This window comes from Anarhichas minor, unplaced genomic scaffold (genome assembly GCF_050575085.1).
Source record: "Anarhichas minor isolate MPS153535 unplaced genomic scaffold, ASM5057508v1 ptg000024l, whole genome shotgun sequence".
NCBI classification, from domain to species: Eukaryota; Metazoa; Chordata; class Actinopteri; order Perciformes; family Anarhichadidae; genus Anarhichas; species Anarhichas minor.
Window position 1 is genome coordinate 6,151,051 of NW_027466470.1, and position 19,553 is coordinate 6,170,603.

Genomic DNA, 19,553 nt, shown 5'->3' on the forward strand with positions numbered 1-19,553 from the left:
ATATTTCAGGAACTGGTTTAAACCAACGCTTAAAAAAAGAAAAGAAAAGCAGCAGCATAACGATATACTGTAAAATGAAATAAATCAGACTTTAGACCGGTGTTGATCAAATACATTTAATTACATTAAGAAGCAAAACAAATAAGAACGGGTGGAGCTCCATCTCTGTCCAAAACATAGTTGTTGGAAACTCTCTGAAACGTGAATGCAAATTATTATATTTCAGACATGATCAAGTCGCTTTCTCTCTCTCTCTCTCTCTCTCTCTCTCTCTCTCTCTCTCTCTCTCTCTCTCTCTCTCTCCCCCCCTCTCTCTCTCTCTCTCTCTCTCTCTCTCTCTCTCTCTCTTTTTCTCCGTGTGATTGATTGGAGGAGTTTAAAGGCTGGCACCCCCATCGTGTCTCCAGCCGCTCACACTCCTCATGATTGGTCCGCCTCCTGCAGCCGCAGCCACCAGAAGCGCCTCCTCTCATAAACCTCGTCAGACCGCGAGAACGTTTCCCATTACTTCCAGGAGAAGCAGCGGCTCGCTATTAGGAACTTTGCGTGCGACCTATGGCACATAACTAGCAGGTATGTGGTGGAAAGCGACTAATGTCGCCTCTCCTTCTTCTTCTCCTTCTCTCTCTCACCGTCTTTTCTCCGTCATGCCAAACTAAACATCTGGCGGTGAGCGCCGCGGGACCTCAACCATCATTTCGGGGTATTGTTTTATCGCTCCAGCCTGCCTCTCGGCCTCTTATCTGTTTCGGGTCTTATCAAACGGTTATCTCTTTTGCTGTGAAGACATATTGCGTTTTGTTTCCTATCTGTTATGGGTATGTGTGTGTACTTGCGTTACGTGTGTGTGTGTGTGTGTGTGTGTGTGTGTGTGTGTGTGTGTGTGTGTTTGTGTTTGTGTGTGGGGGAGGACAGAGATTTGACATGGACGGGTCCAGCAGTGTCTCTTAAGAGCGCTTGATGGGAGTATGGAAGTCACTGCGCGCATTGGATGTGTTTTATTGGGGTTATAGATGATACGGAGCCAGACATGCCGTAGAATGAATAGTCAGATCCATAGTTAGTTTTTTTTAAATTGACAGAATTTAGGCTGCTCTTTTAAAGATGAAAGCGAGTTGTGCAACAGAGGTAGATTTATCCAGATGTTTTGGGGACACATTTAAAATGCAGTTGTGCATTACGAGTAAAGCTTATTTTCTCCTGATTTACAATCCTAACGGTTCCAACTCTTCTTTTTTTTATTATTTGTTACAGGGTAGACTACTCCCTCACGATTTTTGTTAGCACTACGGTGTATGGAAAGGGCTCCTGGATGGACCTGGGCGAAAACAGCTGGTCCATGGTCAAGCGAGAAGTATCCAGCAGCCCAGGCTCGCCGGCTGAGCATACCTACCTGTCCGGTGACAGCAGGAGGGACGGTCCCACCTCGGATGAGCTGAGGACTCCTCCGATCGACCTTGACGCGCTGGGGCACCGCCGCTCCGACGGCAGGTCACTACACTCCTACGTTCACTTCGGACACCATAGCAACACCCTGACCCATGCCGAGGACATCCCGCTGTTTACGGATTTAGACCAGGGCGGCAAACTCGTCCTCACGAGCGGAGCGCACAAGGCGAGCTTGCTGGTGGACCCGACCGACATGTACCAAACACTGGCCATCGCCGCAGCCCAGAGCCAGACTGGATATGATTCCTCCTCTGGTGGTTATATGCACTCCAACCCCAACTCCCCCGTGTATGTCCCCAGCTCGCGGGTGGGCCCCATGATACCCAGCCTCTCGTATCTGCAGGCCAGCGGCTCTGTGCAGCCCAGCCACGCCGTCTCCAGCCACTCGGTCTGGTCGCAGTCCGCCCCGGAGAGCCCATCATACAGCACCGGGAGCCCGCACACCTCTAGTCGGTTCCACTACCCTCCAAGCCCGCCCATGAATAACGGGACGCCCAGGGACACCGGCTACAGCAACACGCTGAACGTGAGCAGCAGAGACCAGTACGGCCTGTCTCGGCCCCTCAGTGGGACCTACGCGAGTCCATACTCTCCATATGTTGCACCGCAGCTGTCCCAGCTGCCCTCGCCTTGGACCGGGGGACCTTTTGATAACACGATGCTGCACACCTTGCAGAGCAGAGGCGCGCCCTTGATTCGAGGACCAAACGGAGGTAAGAAAAAGAGAATGCAAAATAGAAAAGGACATGATGGAATAATTGTCATTCTCACAGTTATAATGATAAAATTCCTTTAATCAGGCATGCAAATGCTGATGCGTCTTTCGGCAGGGCATTGCAATTACAGTTCGCACTGAACCTGATCTCCCTGCGGAGGCCAGAGCTTAAAAATATCAAAAAGAATTAACCCACCCAAACTATATTTGATAAAGTAACTACCACCATGTTTAAAATTGGGCCTCATTTGGTCTGAAAGTGCGCACGTGTGTAAGTCCTGCAATTAAGAAAAAAAGTAGGCCAAAATATGTGTAACTACGGAATATTCTAAAGGTTTTAAAAAGTTTAAATGAAAAGGCATGGATCAGATTAGTTTCCCCCTCCATAGCGAAGTCCAAGATAACAAAGTTCCTCGTGAAAAGTACAACCTGTTGGCATGTTTTTAAAGTTTTGCTTTACTGACTAAAGTCTTTCTTTTTAGTTTCAGATATCCTCGACGACATGGGGGAGAGCAGAGAGTGCGTGAACTGCGGCTCCATCTCCACGCCTCTCTGGAGGCGCGACGGCACGGGCCACTTTCTCTGCAACGCCTGCGGCCTCTACAGCAAAATGAATGGGCTGAGCCGGCCATTAATTAAACCACAGAAACGGACGGTAAGCAGGGGGACACTTCACCCGCTCAGCTTCCTCCCTAATCGTTTCAAACAACGACAGGAGGTTATCGCCGATGATATCCATAGTGTCTAGATGAGAAAATATTTTTGTGATTTATCAAGCTAGGTCAGGGGTTTTCACCGAATCATTTTGGTATCATTGTATCTGTCACGGATAATGTAAAATACATGTGTTTTTTGTGCAAATGTATTAACACATTACCTAAATATAAATGTATCAGCCAGCAATCACATAAATGAAGTTGATGCGAGTTTGGAAGATTTGCTCTTGAAGAGGTCTATTAGTAAATGTCCCATAATTTAGTTTAACTGAAGGCACAGACTTAATTAGATTAAAACCACATATACATGGAGATATTTGTTAACATAATTAATCAGCCATTGAATCTGTCATCCTATTCAGTGTCTGTGTTTGGGTAATCACTTCTTAATGAGTGACAATCAGGGCAGATCTTTTCCTGGTGCCATTACGCGCATTACGCACAGTTTTTACATGGAATCTGAAGTCAGGTATAGACTCCTTGAAAATAAACACCATGTCAAAAGCCGTGCGTAAATGACAGTTGAATGGAGATCATAATAGGACGCGTATTATTGTTAGGAAATAGGGCGTGAATGGTCGAAGTGTAATTAAATTAGTGGAGAGTGGCTTTCACTTTAAATGCATTTTCTTTAACTGTGACAAAGACTCCACCATCATCTCTGTTCCAGTTATGTATTGATTATAATCATTAATTCAACGTTACGTTTTTGTCACCAGTCGACCTCCAGAAGAATCGGCCTGTCCTGCGCTAATTGTCAAACCAGCACGACCACTTTGTGGCGCAGAAACGCGGAGGGAGAGCCCGTGTGTAACGCGTGTGGGCTCTACACAAAACTGCACGGGGTGAGTTAAGATGTTATGTCACATTTCTTCAAAGCTTATACCCACATCATAAATCTAAATTATAATTGGTCTCTATAAATTATCAAATCTGCAGGTTCCTCGGCCGCTCGCCATGAAGAAAGAGGGAATCCAGACAAGAAAAAGAAAACCGAAGACCTTGAATAAGACGAAGGGATCCTCTGGTGAGTCACTGATAATTATTAATCATATTCTTGTGGATAATTATCATCAAAAAGTTGTTTTTTTATAATATGATCTCAACAATATATTTTATATATATATTTTTTAGGAAATAACAACTCTGTCTCTATGACTCCCACATCCACATCTTCTTCTAATTCTGAAGATTGCTCGAAAACCAGCTCTCCCACGGGACAGGTGTCAGGGGTAAGACTTATTATTATTAATATTATTTTATTTATTTTTAGCCAAATTTCAATTAAAAGAATGAAATATATTATATGTGGAGTTTGTTTTTAATTAAACCTGAAATACATATTTTATTAAAACATACCATTTTTACAGTTCTTTTTTATTTCAAACCTTTTCCTTGATGGATCCCCAGAGTTGAATATTTCGTAGTGCACAAACTGAAAGTGTTGTAGCATTTGTCACCATTCAGTGAGATGAGCTTCATGTTGCTGAAGAGCTGGTGCTTTTGGGGCATCTCAGTCCAAAAGCCAAACACCAAGCACATTCCAGAGACAACTGCTTTTTCTATTCAATAAATGTCTGCTTTGATAATTCAACTAGGCTAATAATGCAATATTTGCTTTGGTGTTGCAGGTCAGTTCGTCTGTGCTGTCCAGCTCAGGGGAGGGAACCGGCTCAGCGGTGAAGTACCCCGGACAGGAGGGCCTGTACACCAGCGTGGGTCTGTCCCAGCCATCAGATGTAGCTTCAGTGAGGGTTGAACCCTGGTGCCCCATGGCCTTAGCTTGAACATCTAAATCTTTGGAAGGACGGCAATCCGTGGCCCCTCTGTCTGGATGCTATGTAGTGTGGAAGTATTCAGTGGGCAATGTTTGTTTCCTTCCTCGCAGCTGATGCGAGACGAGTCGGACAGGGTGGAAAGAAGGGTGAGGCGACCTTCAGTCACACTGCAAGCTTGAACCAAGCGTGGAATAGCTGGGGATTGGTTTCCAGATTGGTGTGGGGGATCTTGTTGCCTTAAAAAACAACAAAGGGGATCGCCAGGCCAGATGATCAATCAGGTGGCTGGCTTTGGATGGTGTCTGGACCCGCCATGCAGTCGATATCTCATCCCATCCACCATGGCACAGAACCAGATCTCCTTTCTTAAAATAAAGCCATCATGTACATAATGGATTTCCTCTCCGAAGAAAAAGCTGTTGATTGGATACCACTGCTTCATAAAGCTCTATATTCTATAAGGACATTTAGATTTTTGTTTTTGTTTTCTTTCCACAACTGGAATCATGCCACAAGTGCCAAGACAACTTTTATGAATCAAAAGAGAAACGTATTTATAAATCTTCCATTGTTGAAAACATGGCTATGATTGTTAATAAAGATATCAATATAGAGTAGAAGTTAAACCATTCTGATGTCTTCTTTTCTATTTGTTTTCGGGTTGTTTTTAATACAGTAGTGTTGAATCTGCACATTTTCCGCTGAAAGCTCTTACTGTATTTGACTGAAACTAGTTTGGTTTAAACAGGGTATAAATGACTACGTCATCTAATGGTTTTGTTTAATTATTTACTGAAATAATGCAAATAATCAACTCTTTCAGACCATTTTTTTTAATTCTGAAATGTCAGCTGTTAGCATTAAGGTACTACAAAAACTCTTTGGATGCCTTGTTTGAACAAAGCACACCCAGAATAGCTTTGGGCCCACTGACCTTTATGTTACAAGACATAAACTGCAGAAGAAGACTGTTGACTACCTGACTCACTGTAAAATGTGTACTTTTCACAATGCAAGCATGTACAACTGCGTCATTTTACACCAAAATTAGACAAAACGCAGAAAGTGAGGTCACCTCTGTAAAAACGCATGTTATTGTGATGACTTTGACTAATCACTGTGAGGATTAAAGGGAGTGTAATGTGGCCAAGTAGTTTAACATAATGAGGTGTTAATTGAAAAAGGGAATAATAGAATCAAGCAAGTTATATATAACAATGCGATGTTTTCATCAGAAGGCACATTCGATTCTGTGGTACAGATTTTGAATTCACAGCTGCACGGGTGGAAAGCAAAATGAAAATTGAAGTGGTTATGTTTGAATTTCCACACTGTTTGTCTCCATGTCCTCCAGCAGTGGTGTGGGCGGAGACTTCAAAAGTCATTTTAGGCCAAAACACAATCATTGGGCCATTTAAACCTGAAGGCAGTCTGACCAGTTACATGTGAAACTTGGCATAAAGAGGGTTATTCCTTATCTTTTTTCTTTCACAACTTGCTTCATCCAAAAAGGGCATGCCATTCATTTTTCTGGACTTATTTATTTTTTTGGAAATATGTTTATTTTCGCTTCATTTTCTTTTGCTGTTGTTTCATTTTTTTTATTTTTACAAGAAATTCTTTTATTTAAATTTCAGTCCAATAAATTGTTCTGGTAATGCAAATGACTTTACAGCTACCCTGTGTTTTACAGAAAAACAATCAGTGTTTTTTGAAGATGTGGAAAGAACCCCATTCTTGCATGATATTAATATTACTCAGGCATACTTGTGTGAGAGGCAGTCACAGCCATGTTCTAACTCCCCATTTCTCCCTGGCGGAACACAAACTGGCTTTACATTCTCAGATGTTTCCATGATTGGGAAGGGAAATCAAGACTGGCTAATGCAAGGCAAGGATATCTATGGATATATATATATGGGGAAATAAATGTTTTTAAAAATTGCATCTCAAACCAAAAATGATTCTTGCAGATTTTGATTTCCAGCTTTTTCTGGGTGGTTTGCTTCCACATTCTGCTCATGTTTCATTAAAGCAAGCCTTTATTCTTCCTGACAGCTTTTTTACTTAAGAGTTTTTTTCTTTTCTACCGGCCCCCGAAGGCTCAAAGCACAATCCACTTTCCTGTGTCCTCTTGAACCAGCAGCTCAAAGTACCTGTCACAATGTTTACTGTACTTAAGCGAATATGGCCTGTGAGTAATACCACATGAAAAGATTTTAGAGATGGTTAGGATTTATGTCTGGTCTTAGCGTTATCTGTCTGCTCTTTGACATATTGATTTAGCTGAGTTTATTGAGTGTGGAGGAATGTGCTACAGAGCAACAACAGCCACATCCACAGTTTAAAGATGAACATTGTAATTGCACCTATTTTTTATTTTTTTTTGCAAAAGATCGAACTTTTTTGACATTTTATTAGAATCATACAGCCACTGCCATTAGTTTTAGGCAAAGATCATCCATCATCCATTTCTTTTTTTCAATGCTAGTGTTAATAGTGTCGAGTTTGGCTGTAAATGGCAAATGGAAACGTTTGGCATGTGTTCACTGGCTGCTGGGTGTTATATGAAAAAGAATTTGTGCACCGAGACCACCAGGCATTGAGTCCTTGAGCTTCCACGCAGATAAATTACAAAACCACCTTCAGATATGTAAATGCAAACTAGTGTTGAACTCAAAACACGAGCAAATATTTATAGGTTTCTGAATTTACGAGGTGGCCCTACCTTGGCACTGTCTGACTGGTATCCATGGTGCTGCGAGGGAGGAAATATAAACACAACAGCGCAGAAATACTCCCTGCATTCTCATGTGGATGGATGTTCGCATGAGCTGAGGGTCACATCAACCACCACGTTCACACAGGCTGATGCACACGGCAAGCTTGCAGTTATTATCTGTAAAGTGATGTTTGTCACAGAGTTGCAGCTTCGGGACAGAGCGGGAGTGATACGGGATCAAAAGCTGGAAAGAGGGGAGAGAAGAGAGGTAGACAGACAAAGAGGGAAAATGCAGAGATCTTGATGGCTGCACAGGGTTGAAAGTCCTCCCAAAGTAAACAGAACAAGCTAATCCAGCAGCAGCAGCAGACTGCAGGCCCCAGGGCTGTTTGGCCACGGGGCAGCAGCACAGTATGGCCCAGTGGCTCCCTCAGGAGATGCCCACTGATCTTTCCATGTTGCCTTTCAAAGGAGAGCATGCTGGCCCTGCCTCCGGAAGAGATGGGATCTCTGACTCAGCCCTTTTGGGTTTCCTCGACAGACACGGGGGCACATTCTGGGAGAAACAACACTTAAACAACACGATAGCCGTGCTGCTCGTGGAGTCTTTTCAGATTTGGAGTGCCATCAAAAGATCTCGAATGGAAAGTGAGTTTGTGTATCTGAATTATTTATTGTTCTGGATTATTCTGTGATTTATTTGCCTTGTCAGATTCATAGAAAGCCAAACTGCGCTTCCAAAGCTATGTGCACACAGCATTTTGCCTTCTCAGTTAGCAAACATATCCACGACAGAAAGAATAAACGCTCCTTCTCCAACCCTGTCGTAAATATATCTCACACAGCCTTACTCACAGGAAGTGTGTTGCACAAAGGGCAGGTTCAGTGCAAAGCAATGATGAGAAACTCAACTCAAAATAACAAAACAGCAGATATAAGCTAAATACCAGCGAAGTGTTTGGTTCCTCACTGTGTGGATAGTACGTCACTATGTATAGTCAGTGTTATTTATTACAGAAACAATGGGAGTGTGTTCAGGGAAGGTTGGGCGTTGGAAGGAATGACACTTCTGGTGGAGAAGAGTGACGCGTATTACGTGTGTGTGTGTTGTAAGGAATGCAGGAAGTTGTAATAGGAATAGGGCCTGATGGCATTAAAGGCTGAAAGTGGAGGAAAAGACAAAAGGAAAATGTTTTCTTAAGATTAAAAAGGAAAAGTTCCTTGACAACCTACGATACTTTAACCTAAAAGAGAATCAGAAACTTTCAGTTACACTGGAATAAACAGTCCAGTTGTTGCTTTAAACTCGTCGTGAGCCACCGTGTCGGAATTTACCTTGTAGTGGAAACAATGAATTTTATAATGACATTGACAAAGAAACTGTACGTAAAGTAGATCTGTCACATAATGGTCAATACTCGATCTGTTTAATAAGGTCAGTTATTGGCATCAACAGTACACCGGTGTATTGGACTGGCACATCACTGCAGTTTTCCTTATAGGGATGTTGGGTTGTCATGTGATTTTGGGTATTTCTCTGTATCTCCCACTCCAACAGAAACGACAGCAACAGTACAGCATTAAATATAACAAGGGGCCTTATATTCGTATACGTGGTTGGGATCTTTTAAGAAAGACTGATGTTTGGAATGTTATTCCATGCAAAAGACCTCACTGCACCCAATCAACTAAGAAAAACAACACCACAATGATGACAAGGTGAGGAGAGGGTTGAATGTTTGGCCTTGAATTTCACTGTTTTTGTGAGTAAGTGACCTTCCATAGTTTTTTTTTAAACATTTTTCCTTTGGTTGATAGAACTTCTGTGGCCGGTATGTCCTCCATCCCTCAGCAATGGAGACTAGATGCTGCAGAGAAATAACACATGCATGTTTATTCGGAAAATAATATTTCTCTACTTGAATATTTTAGCGTCTGGTACGGGACGGGACACACGGTAAATAAAGCTCTACTCCGATATGCAAACTTTCAGGACAAATGAAACGATGTTGCGGTGAAAAAGCTGGTCACGGTTTGTGTTTGTTCAATCTGTTGTTCCTCCTAAAGGTGCAGACTGCTGGGAACTTTGTGCTATGAATGGTGTGCCAAACTGGCAACAACAGCAGGTCATTGTAAAGGAGAGTTGTAGACAGTTTGTTTTTGAATGAGGGCAGTGTGGAAGCATTTCTGTTTGGTGATCAATCATTGACACTATTTTAATTTAAACAAAGGACTACAGAGCAGAACATAGACCCTTCTACTTGTAGAAGACATTCAACGGTACGTACATTTGTTGTACTTATGTACAGACATATGTCCCCACAAATTGTAAGTGTTGTGCAATAGTTTTATTCCAAAAGTCTTATATAGGACCATTTTTTGGTTCCATGGTGGAATCTACAACATGAGTGTGGAAGAGAAGGTAACAGGACGTCTAGCACTAGGACCCAGACAAGGGGCAGAGTCTATAAAAAGGGGCGGGAAGCTCACCTGGGCCTTTCTTCCTCACCTGAGAGAGAGGCCTGCCTTTGTTTGGTGCTTAATTTTGTAAGCTCCCTTTCAAAAAAACATGTTTAAAATGATGATTTTAATAATAGAACTGTAGAACTATGAGATGTAATTATTTTAGCTCATAGTATAAAGTTTAATATTTGGTGTGTGTCCAGTGGTGGATTATTCATAATTTGGTCCATATTTTGTTATAATTTATTCTTTTCATGCATAACGCTACACTAACCTCCCTGATAATGCAGTCCAGCCACACATTGTTTGATTTCTTTGTTTATTTTTTGATTTATGTATTAACTGCAATTTACTCCATTCATTTATTACGACCTACACGATCCCTTGCTTCCCCCTAGTTGACTGGAGAAAGTCTTTTATTCCATGCATTGTCAATAAAATCTATATTCGGTATAGAATATTTTTTTGTAAACGCAAAGCCATTTTCTTTTTTTCAAGTAACATCTCTGTGAGTCTCTAAAGGAAACTTAATTTAATTACCAATCCCTCTGCCTAAAGGGGTCTGGGCTTTGAAACTCAGCCAATAAATCATGTAACTCGTGTAAGTATTTTCTGCTGCGGCAGTCCAAAGAGTATGCGGAGATTCTTGGGAGTTCAATGCAAGGTTACAGCTATCTCTCCTCTCCTACTAGCCCAACAGTCAGCCTTGTGTCCAAGGCGTTTTGAATTAGGTTCAGCGCTCTCGTGCATGGGAACCCGAGCTCGCCGCCAAATGCAATACTTCCCGGAGTATTTCTGTCAGAGCCCCGGCCCTTTAAAAACAAAACAGCGAAAATCACAGCAGGGCTGTTTTAATCAATTAAACGTATGTCAACAAGCAACATGCTAATCATTATGTCGACGGGGAGAGCAAATTCTCTCCTGGTGATGTATGATCAGAAGTCAATCATGACTGTGAGAGGACACAACTAAGCTCAGTTTTAAGATGAGAAATATGTTGATTACATTTTGTATAGGCAAACAGCTTGCCAGTGGCATTATCTGTGTTGTCAGGTGTGTCGTAAAATGGACAAAACAATAAAGGGAGTCAGAGACAGGATTTTCTTTTCTCCCATGCTCCATGATGTACGTTGTGTGTCTGTGTTTGTGTGTCTGTGTTTGACTTGGACGAAGAGGTGCGGGGGAAACGGTGCCTTCCTGACTGGTATCAGACATTTAGCTCAGAGTCTCCGGACTTAGAGAATCTGCATGGAGTCATCGCTTTAGTCATTTGGGTCAACCGAGAACTAAGAAGTTTGGTGGGATTTTACCGGCTCTCCCTCCGACCCAGACTGCAACACAGCATCTCAGACTTTAGGACTTTAGAACGAGGTATGCTTGTGTAAACACCATTTGGCTCAGGGACGACTTAAAATGTAATATATTTTCATCTAGAGCTCGAGATAGCAGCACAGCCACACAGTGAAGACGGGGGATGAATTGCAGGATGCAGCAGCTTGACAGAAGAGCCCAGTGAGGCTCCTGTCTTGCCTGCTGATTGGACGTCTCTCCACTGAGACCTCTTATGAACACTCCTGATAACCAAATGAGCATCTAAAATAAATAACAGGCTGACGCATGGCAGGCTCCCAAACACAAGAGACAGCTGCTCATTAAAATCTCACCAGTCATAGTAGTCCGGTTTTATTAACCATATATTTCACTTTTAACATATTTACAACAATGCAAAAATAATCATATTCATTTTGGAGTTAAAATGCAAAGCCAACATCTTACAGAGCTATCACAAAATTGGCATTCGTAGCCTCAGTCGTCTCTGCACTGTACTCACCAAAGTAGTTGCTGACATCTTGAAATGTAGGTAGGTTGATTTTCCATTGATTAACTTCTAACAGTATAAAGGCCACTGAAAACCACCTTTGCATGCTTTCATGTTGTCTTTTACAGACATTTTCTGCAGGTGGCATCTCTCTGTGACGAGTCTCCCGAAGGGGTTACAAGTTCACACTCATGGTTTTCGTGTGCAATGAGGGATGATGAGCGACACTACAGCTACCAGCTCACTTTTACCAGTTTATTATCTTTACCTCATACAAGCTTGTTTTCACCCTGTGCGATTGTCTGACTGCTCGTGGTTGTTGCCCCTTTGGACCTACTTTTAAAAATGTGGCTGCGTTCCAAGATGTCAGCAAATACGTTTAACTGATGGCCAGACCTACAAGAAAAAAACCCAAGTAATAATAATGTGTAGTTTTCCTTTTAAAAACATCCCCGGTAGCATGTATGAAGTCTTATGTGAACCCAGTGACTGAGCACAACAACAGAGCTGCTTCCTCATGCTCCCCTGACCAGGCAGACCCTTTGGCTGAGGCGACCAATTAATTATAGACGTGACTTTAAAACTTCCTGTTTTTCCCTCTTTAATTAAACCAATCTTCCCTGCTGCCCTAAAGAGAGGAAATCCCTCAAAATAGTTCCCAATTTCAGCACATTCAATTATTTTGTGCCCAGTACAGATTGCATCGGTCGTGTTAATGTACGGACCAACAATGTTTGATCACAGGGAAATTATGTCTGTCATTTCTTCCTGCTCCACCCCCAAATAATGTGGGAATTGTGAGAAGAGTTTGTGCCCAACACTGGCACAGCCCGTGCACAGACTACTAACTACGTGCCCTCAGTTAGGCCCATCCAACATCAATCTCTGCCTGAGATGTTTATTATTACACTCATGCGGTCACTTATTCTGAGACGAGAGGGGAAAAAAAGAAATTCCCTGATTTATGCCTCCACTGTTACCCTTTCCTGTCCTCATTTATGAAAACAAAATTCCAGTAAATTCCTCCAGTATTAACACTAAGCAGTTATGAGGTCAAGCTTTCACTTGCATTGCACAATTCAACTGGCCGACAACAGTCCACGCACAGATATCGTGCTGTTTGCTGCAGCTTCACTGTGCGGCATTGTTATGGCCACGTATGTTGGAGTAAAGGAGTCCCTGACCTTGACAGGGGACACGTCTCTCTCCCTCTTTTTTTTCAGTTGCACTAAATCCACAGCCAGTGTTCAAGAGCACCAAGTCAACTTGAGGTGTTATCATAAATGCACCACTTTTCTTGAACACCTGCCAGAGTTTTTCAACGGTGCCCTTTTCAACTCTGAACTGAAGCTCACCTCCAGGCCTCACCGTCACTGTTTTTCACTGGAAAACAGGAAGAAGGAGGAGAAAGTGAAGACGTACGCGGACGCAAAAAAACAGGGTTGGAGCGTTTTAAAAGGGGGGAATTTATGGTGAGTGTTTCTTTGGAAAAGTCTGGAGTTTGGCCTAATTTAAGAACGGAGCCCAGTGGGAAGTCATTTTATTAGTCATATCAGGTGAATGCCATCTATTGTTCTCTGCTGTGGTATCTTTATGCCAGATCAGTGAGGTTGTAGGTGAGTCATCAAAGAGTAATTTATACTATATATATCTATATCATGATATACCAATTTTACCCCACTGATTATTAATATGGGCCGTACTATAGTATATTAGTATATCAGTGTTTGGTCTTATCTGCCTATATTTTTGGAGAAAGGCTTCTCTGTGACTCCTTTTCAATTATGGATTTGAGATAGAGGGTGACTGACCACGGAGGTGAATTTCATTTTAAGCTTTTCTCTTAACATAATTGTTGTGTACAGTATGGTAATGTGCCCTAATAAGTTGCGGACCAGAACACACGTACAAATATATATCATTTGGGATTTTTGGTCCAAACATCTTAAAAAATCAAATAATTTGAATGACATTAAAGACACATTTTATTTAAATTATTCCTTTCATTTTTATATATAAACATGCTAAATATATTTGGATGGTCTTGTCAAAGATGTGGCCATGCTATAGTTTTGTTAGCATAACATTGTACTCACCAGCATCATTGTCGTCAGTTCGCTAACCCTTAGAGCTCTCAGTCCCAGGTGGTGGCCGCCTATTGTTTCATCAGGCTTGTCGAAAATTGCAACGTAATGCAACATGGAAAAAAAGATATCGCAGCTAAAACATGTTGGTTTCACATTGTTCCTCAAGTGGCTGAATTCCTGTCATTCTTCAGTCTGAAGAAAAAATATATATATTCTTGTGATTTGTTAATTTGAACACGGAGGAAACCGGCCTGCTGACTTATGACTTATTTGGCACGATCAAGAGGATCATGGCCTTGAATGCCGAATAAGTCAAGTGTCGAATTACACTCGTACCACAATTGTCAGTGTTTCTGCCAAACTGAACACTTCACAGGTGTCAACTGACACCGACACCGAAGAGCATTTGTGCTTTTAACTTTATGCATTACCGTTTCTATGCCATGCCATACAAGTGCGAACCCTTAGATCGTGTCCATTCGGTGAGTGGTTTGACAATTTACTTTTGCCCTATTCAAGTTCAAGTCAAGTTCTGAAGCAATGTATAGGAACAGATGGAGCGCCTGATTTGGTGGACTGGCGGTATGACATCATCAAAGAGGAAACCCAAGCAGGCCTTCTAGCTGTCCTGCTAGAGGCCCCCTCAATAAACAGGCTGGTTATCACATCACTAACATTTATTTAACCCTTCTGCAGAAGGTGTTCTGTAGAGGGTGTTCAGGGGAGGGAGCTGCTCCCGACTTTTTTTGGCTGACCCGTTACTAACCTTAACCTAAACACACACACACAAGCCCATGCAGATTCATACTCGTATCATGTAGAGACACAAAGTTGCTGTCTTCTCTCGGCCATTAAATGTTTTAGACTGCTCTCAAGACAACCCTAACCCCCCACTCCCCCTCCCCTCCCCCCACTCCCTTGAACTCCACTACTCTCCGTCTCCCACTTCATCCAGTCCTCCCAAGTTTGGCTGCCTCTGTGAGACTGAGGACTGAAAACATGACTTCAGCAGAGAGAGAGAGAGAGAGAGAGAGAGAGAGAGAGGTTGTAGGGTCAAGAAAGGATGAAAGGATGAGGGGAATGCTCCTATCCCTGGATTCCTTACTTCCAATTCCTTACTTTTTTTTTTCCCGGTTGCAGCGAGTCAGTGCGCGCAGCTCTCTCCCACACATCTCCACACCCGAGCGCCAGGCTCAGTGTTTTTTTTTAAAATTCATTACTTAAAGGAAAGAAATGTAGCCCATACGAAAATAAATACAGCTCTCTTGGATCAGACCATGTGTCAAAGTGCGATAGCTCCTAGGAAAAGACTTGTTGTTTTAACCGGAGGAGGATGGAACTCTCTGGCTCTGCAGAGCGTCTGTCACTCTGCTCTCTGTCTCCGTCACACAGCACAGACCAGCAGCGTGCACTCTTATCGCATGATTTAGACCTAAATACATTACTTTAAAGTGGGTGACACTCGGCGGTGAAACCAGATTCACTGGGTGTCACTCTGAAGTTAATGACCTGAGGCTGTGGGTTTTGGTTTAAGAAGTACTTTTTTAATATTCTTTAGACATACACAACTTTTTTTCGCCAAACAGTGTAGGTCGGGCCATTTTGTCCCAGACTGAAATATCTGAACTACTATTGGATGGATTGACATGGCATGTAGCACGAACATTCATGGTACCCAGAGGATGAATCCTAGTGTCACCCTGACTTTTCCTCTTTTGCTACCATGAGTGTGTGTTTTAGTGAAATGTCTCCACAACTATTTGATAGATAATGAGGAAATCTTGATGGTGCCACCGTCATTTTGTTGTGGTTAAATGACCCGATACTTACTAAACTAATTCAATTCTTTGTGTTAAATGCTAAATAGCAAATGTTAGCATGCTGACATGCATAACTAAGACAGAAAACATGATAAACAATATACCTGGCTGCCAAACATCAGCATGTCGGCATGGCCATGGTGATTATGTTGTTATGCAAGTGTTAGCATTAGCCCAAAGCACTTTGCGTCAAATATAGCCTCACAGAGCCGTTAGCATGGTCGAAGACTCTTACACAGCATTCCAAATCGCGTACTTTTTACTTTTGCTTTTAGTACACACTGCAGCTGCCCTGAAGTACGTACTGTAGCATGCAGTGTGCATTCAATTGGGACAAACTACTTCCTCATAACATTGCAACTTGAACTTTTACCCTCTTGCTCGTATATCTGCTGCGCAGAGGATTGTGGGTCAGAATAGCCGGAAGAGCATGCTGGCTTGCATGCTGCAAAATGTGACCAGGATGCTGTAGGACATCCTGGTTTCTTTGGCATACTGTATTTAACAAAAGCATTGCACTTACTACATATATGGTAAGGTTTTGGAACGCACAGTTTGTCTTGTAGATGGCACATATTTTGTCTTGGTTACTTCTGCATACATCCATTATTTCAAGCTTTAATTTTAGAGTTAATATTTAGGACATTTGCATATTTAGGGTTAGTTGTCGCTAGCATTTGGAAAACTTTATTCTATATAATACTGTGTTTTCTCAATTACTTGGTGAATATGGCACAACATTGCACTCATTCCTCAATGACCTTAGCATTTAAATACAAAACGGTATCAAGATAAGTATTTGGGCAATCATTTTTCTTCCTATTTACAGCTTCTTGCTGTTTGTTTCAGATTAACCCAGGCACTTGTCATTATGAGTCCGTAGCCGTCTTCATGGAGTGTTCACTTCGGGTGAGGTCTGTGAAATGGCCAATTGAATGCTCTGTCAAGCAGAACCTTACTCTGACCCTGACGCACACGCTCACACGTGCACGCACACACAAACATTTACTGCACTGGCACAGTCTAGCACAATCCTTTGCTAGAACATCAATAGTTTGTTTATAATTAGCCCTGGCACCTCTTGACTACTTAGAGAGAGTGATTGTTTTTGAAAATGGCCCCTGGGGTCCTGTTGACTGATTGGCCTGTGGTGGTTAGAGGGGGGGAGGGGGGGTGGGAAAGGAGGGGGAGAATTGAGGGCCTGCAGTGTGCAGTAGAGGGTCTGTTGCTGGCCCACAGTTGTAGGCTGCATTCCTCTCAAGCCGCTCTGGACCCTGGTCTGACAGCCACTCCGATAATATCCCAGTCAGATAGAGTCGCAGGGGCGGCGTGTCTGAGCCCTGTTCTGAATCACTCAATTAGTGGAGGAGGAGGAGGAAGAAGAGGAGGAGGAGGAGGAAGAAGAAGAGGAGGAGGAGGAGGAAGAGGAGGAGGAGGGGGAATCTGAAATATCTTTGTTCTCCCAAAAGACTCTCCAGAGTAGTACACAAACAGCGGGAGCTCAATTAATAGCAGCAGTGTTTATGCAAGAAAGAAATGCAAGGTGTAAATACAGTTTGTGTGGTCTTGTGGCGAGTTCTCTGTTGGTGGGAAGAGGTGTGTGTGTTTGTACTGACTCTGTTTATAGACAGTAACATCACTGCCCAACCTTGGCTCCACATGGGTGCCAGCACCTGCTAAATACATCTATCACCCTACAATAAATTCAAAGAAGACCTGCATCTGAATGTGCGCTACTGTGCGTCAGGAAACAATGAGTTGTTTGAGTTATAAGACTAGTTATGATAATGATGCCCAATAAATATACAAAAATACTTTAAAGTATGCAGTTTGTTTGACAAAAATCATCTTAACTTAAGGTTCAATTAGTAGCTTGTACTTGGACTGAAACAATATGGTTTTAAGCATATTTTTCCTTTTAATTTCCCCATGAGGTTGTGGGCAACTTGCAGTGTGTCTCTGTATTTCTACAGGACATCTTTTATGTGCTGTCAAACCGGTGAGTGCTTTCTATCCTTTGCTTGTGATTTGTCTATTTGCAGATGTTATCTCAAGTTGCAAGGCATTGAACTCTCTTGTCCACTGTAAAAAATAAATTGTAATAATCCAAGATTATCTTTTTACCATCTTAGTCTTGGAAACTGGATTGTCTTTCATAATCACCAGAGATACATGTAAGTCTAAATTGAGGCAAAGAAATTCAAAGAAAATGGGACGACGCCACAACTAAGCGAAGACTAAAACACAAAATTCTCTCAGGAATCATGTGAAACATGCGGGAGCATGCAGGGAACAAAAACACACGTTATGTAACGCATGTTTTTATATATTTTTTATATTGATATGGTTTACATACTTTACATATAATGTGTCTTCTCTATGTTATACTTTACTGGCATCAACATGACTCAGACTCACGGATTACTACGCCAATCCTTTGATGAATATGTCTTGTCTACTTTATTGCATTATGAGCAGCGGCGGTGTTTGTTGGCTCATTCTTCATCTGGCACATTGGGACTATTTTGTTATTAAGGGCAACGGTTCGATTTCAGCTTAGATTTAGGACTTGGGGTTCAACAGTACAAAAACCCTCATCCCGGTCCGCCACTCAGCAAACCCGCTTTCTTCTTGGATTGTTTTCTCCACCTCTGCTCAGACTGGCTGCTCTGCCAGCCTGCGACTGACCCCTCACCTCCCACTGACCCGTCACCTGCAGACACCCTCTGTGGCTGCCTTTGATGCCATGTTTGCTCTTATGTACAGTAGGGGTTAATCACACACCTTGAGAGAGCGACTTGGAATTCCATACAATGGGTCCGCTGGCCTGTGTTGTCTGAGGGATTAGAGATTAAAGGGCAGCCAGTGTGTGAGGTAAACAGCAGAGGACAATATTCTACTGACTCCACTTTTAGTCAGCGGATGTTGATGTCAGTCGTCTTTCTTTCTAAGGGATAGTTATCACTGAAAGGCCGGGGGCTGCCAAGAGTGTGTGTATTCTCTCCTGGAATTCCCTACAGTTGGGTATGAAAGAAGTGTCAATTTTAAAGTATAAATGTGTCCTATGTTACATTACTTGCTGTCTTTAATGATGGTATATAGTTGTATACATGATGTTGTAGATATACAGCTGGGCTTAATGGTGGTAACTTTGACCAACTTCTTTATTAATATTGATATGGTGTATTTTAATGTGAGTTCAGGTTTTATTTGACTTACATCATTTATTGTCTGGATCGGCAGTTCTTGTGTTTACATACTTTATCTTCTTTGGACCTTCTTTCCTCCTTCCTTTTTCTCTTTTCATAGACCTGAGCAATGAATTTGAAAGCAATTGTACTTTGTTATTTTACCAAGATGGCTGTTTAATATGGCTGCATATGAATATCAATGTTGCCATGCCATGTAGTAATCATGGTTAGGTTAGTTAGTTATTGGGATCTTTGGTTAGTCTTAGGTGTTTAATAGATTGTGAATGTGTAAAATACCCTACATGCACTTTTCTAAATCAAGACAACATGTTGGTAAACATATATTTGAAATATTATCTACTTAATGTCTGGGCCCTGTTCTCAGGGTGTCCCATTTCCCATATCTCCATTGTGTCTTATGATTGTACTTGTATAATGTATTTCAACTTTGTTGTGAATAAACTGAACTGAACGTTAATTATCTGATTTTTAATGCAATAAAATATTTAAATCACACACGCACCACAAAAGAAAATACGAGGCCCCACCTCACCGAACTCAAAGCCTCAATGAAAATAATTGTTACCACAAAGTTGTGGTGCCTTATAGTAGTTTTACATGTTTCAATGTTGTCAACCATTTATGGAAACCTTTTATCCAAATTAAACAAAGATGTTTTGCAGTGAAACCTAGGATAGCTCGGCCATAACCACCGCAAATATGCCACATCTGTCTCGCTAATGTTCCCCTCTCATTCTCAGAAGAGTGTGGGGAAAAAACAACGTCATTGATC

The 19,553-nt window shown here is 42.1% G+C and overlaps 1 protein-coding gene across 2 annotated transcripts; it reads left to right on the plus strand.

Annotated features, from left to right (window-relative positions):
- The first annotated feature begins 357 nt into the window (after positions 1–357).
- On the plus strand, positions 358–8,434 carry gata6 (GATA binding protein 6). 2 transcript variants are annotated; one of them, XM_076098525.1, is made up of 7 exons: positions 358–573; positions 1,255–2,162; positions 2,647–2,819; positions 3,600–3,725; positions 3,820–3,907; positions 4,015–4,112; positions 4,512–8,434. In XM_076098525.1, exons 2-7 carry the CDS (start codon positions 1,313–1,315, stop codon positions 4,665–4,667), a joined length of 1,491 nt encoding a protein of 496 aa, XP_075954640.1. In that variant the 5' UTR covers positions 358–573; positions 1,255–1,312; the 3' UTR covers positions 4,668–8,434. The 2 variants fall into 2 exon arrangements, with proteins under 2 accessions (XP_075954640.1, XP_075954641.1); XM_076098526.1 differs by having other exon boundaries at positions 4,072–4,112.
- The last annotated feature ends 11,119 nt before the right edge of the window (positions 8,435–19,553 follow it).

Bases quoted from the DNA above. Each gene is read 5' to 3' on its own strand.
- gata6 (XM_076098525.1), top strand. From the start codon at position 1,313: ATGGACCTGGGCGAAAACAGCTGGTCCATGGTCAAGCGAGAAGTATCC. The intron at 2,820-3,599 runs GTAAGCAGGGGG...TTTTGTCACCAG, and splicing joins TTAAACCACAGAAACGGACG to TCGACCTCCAGAAGAATCGG. The intron at 3,908-4,014 runs GTGAGTCACTGA...TATATTTTTTAG, and splicing joins TAAGACGAAGGGATCCTCTG to GAAATAACAACTCTGTCTCT.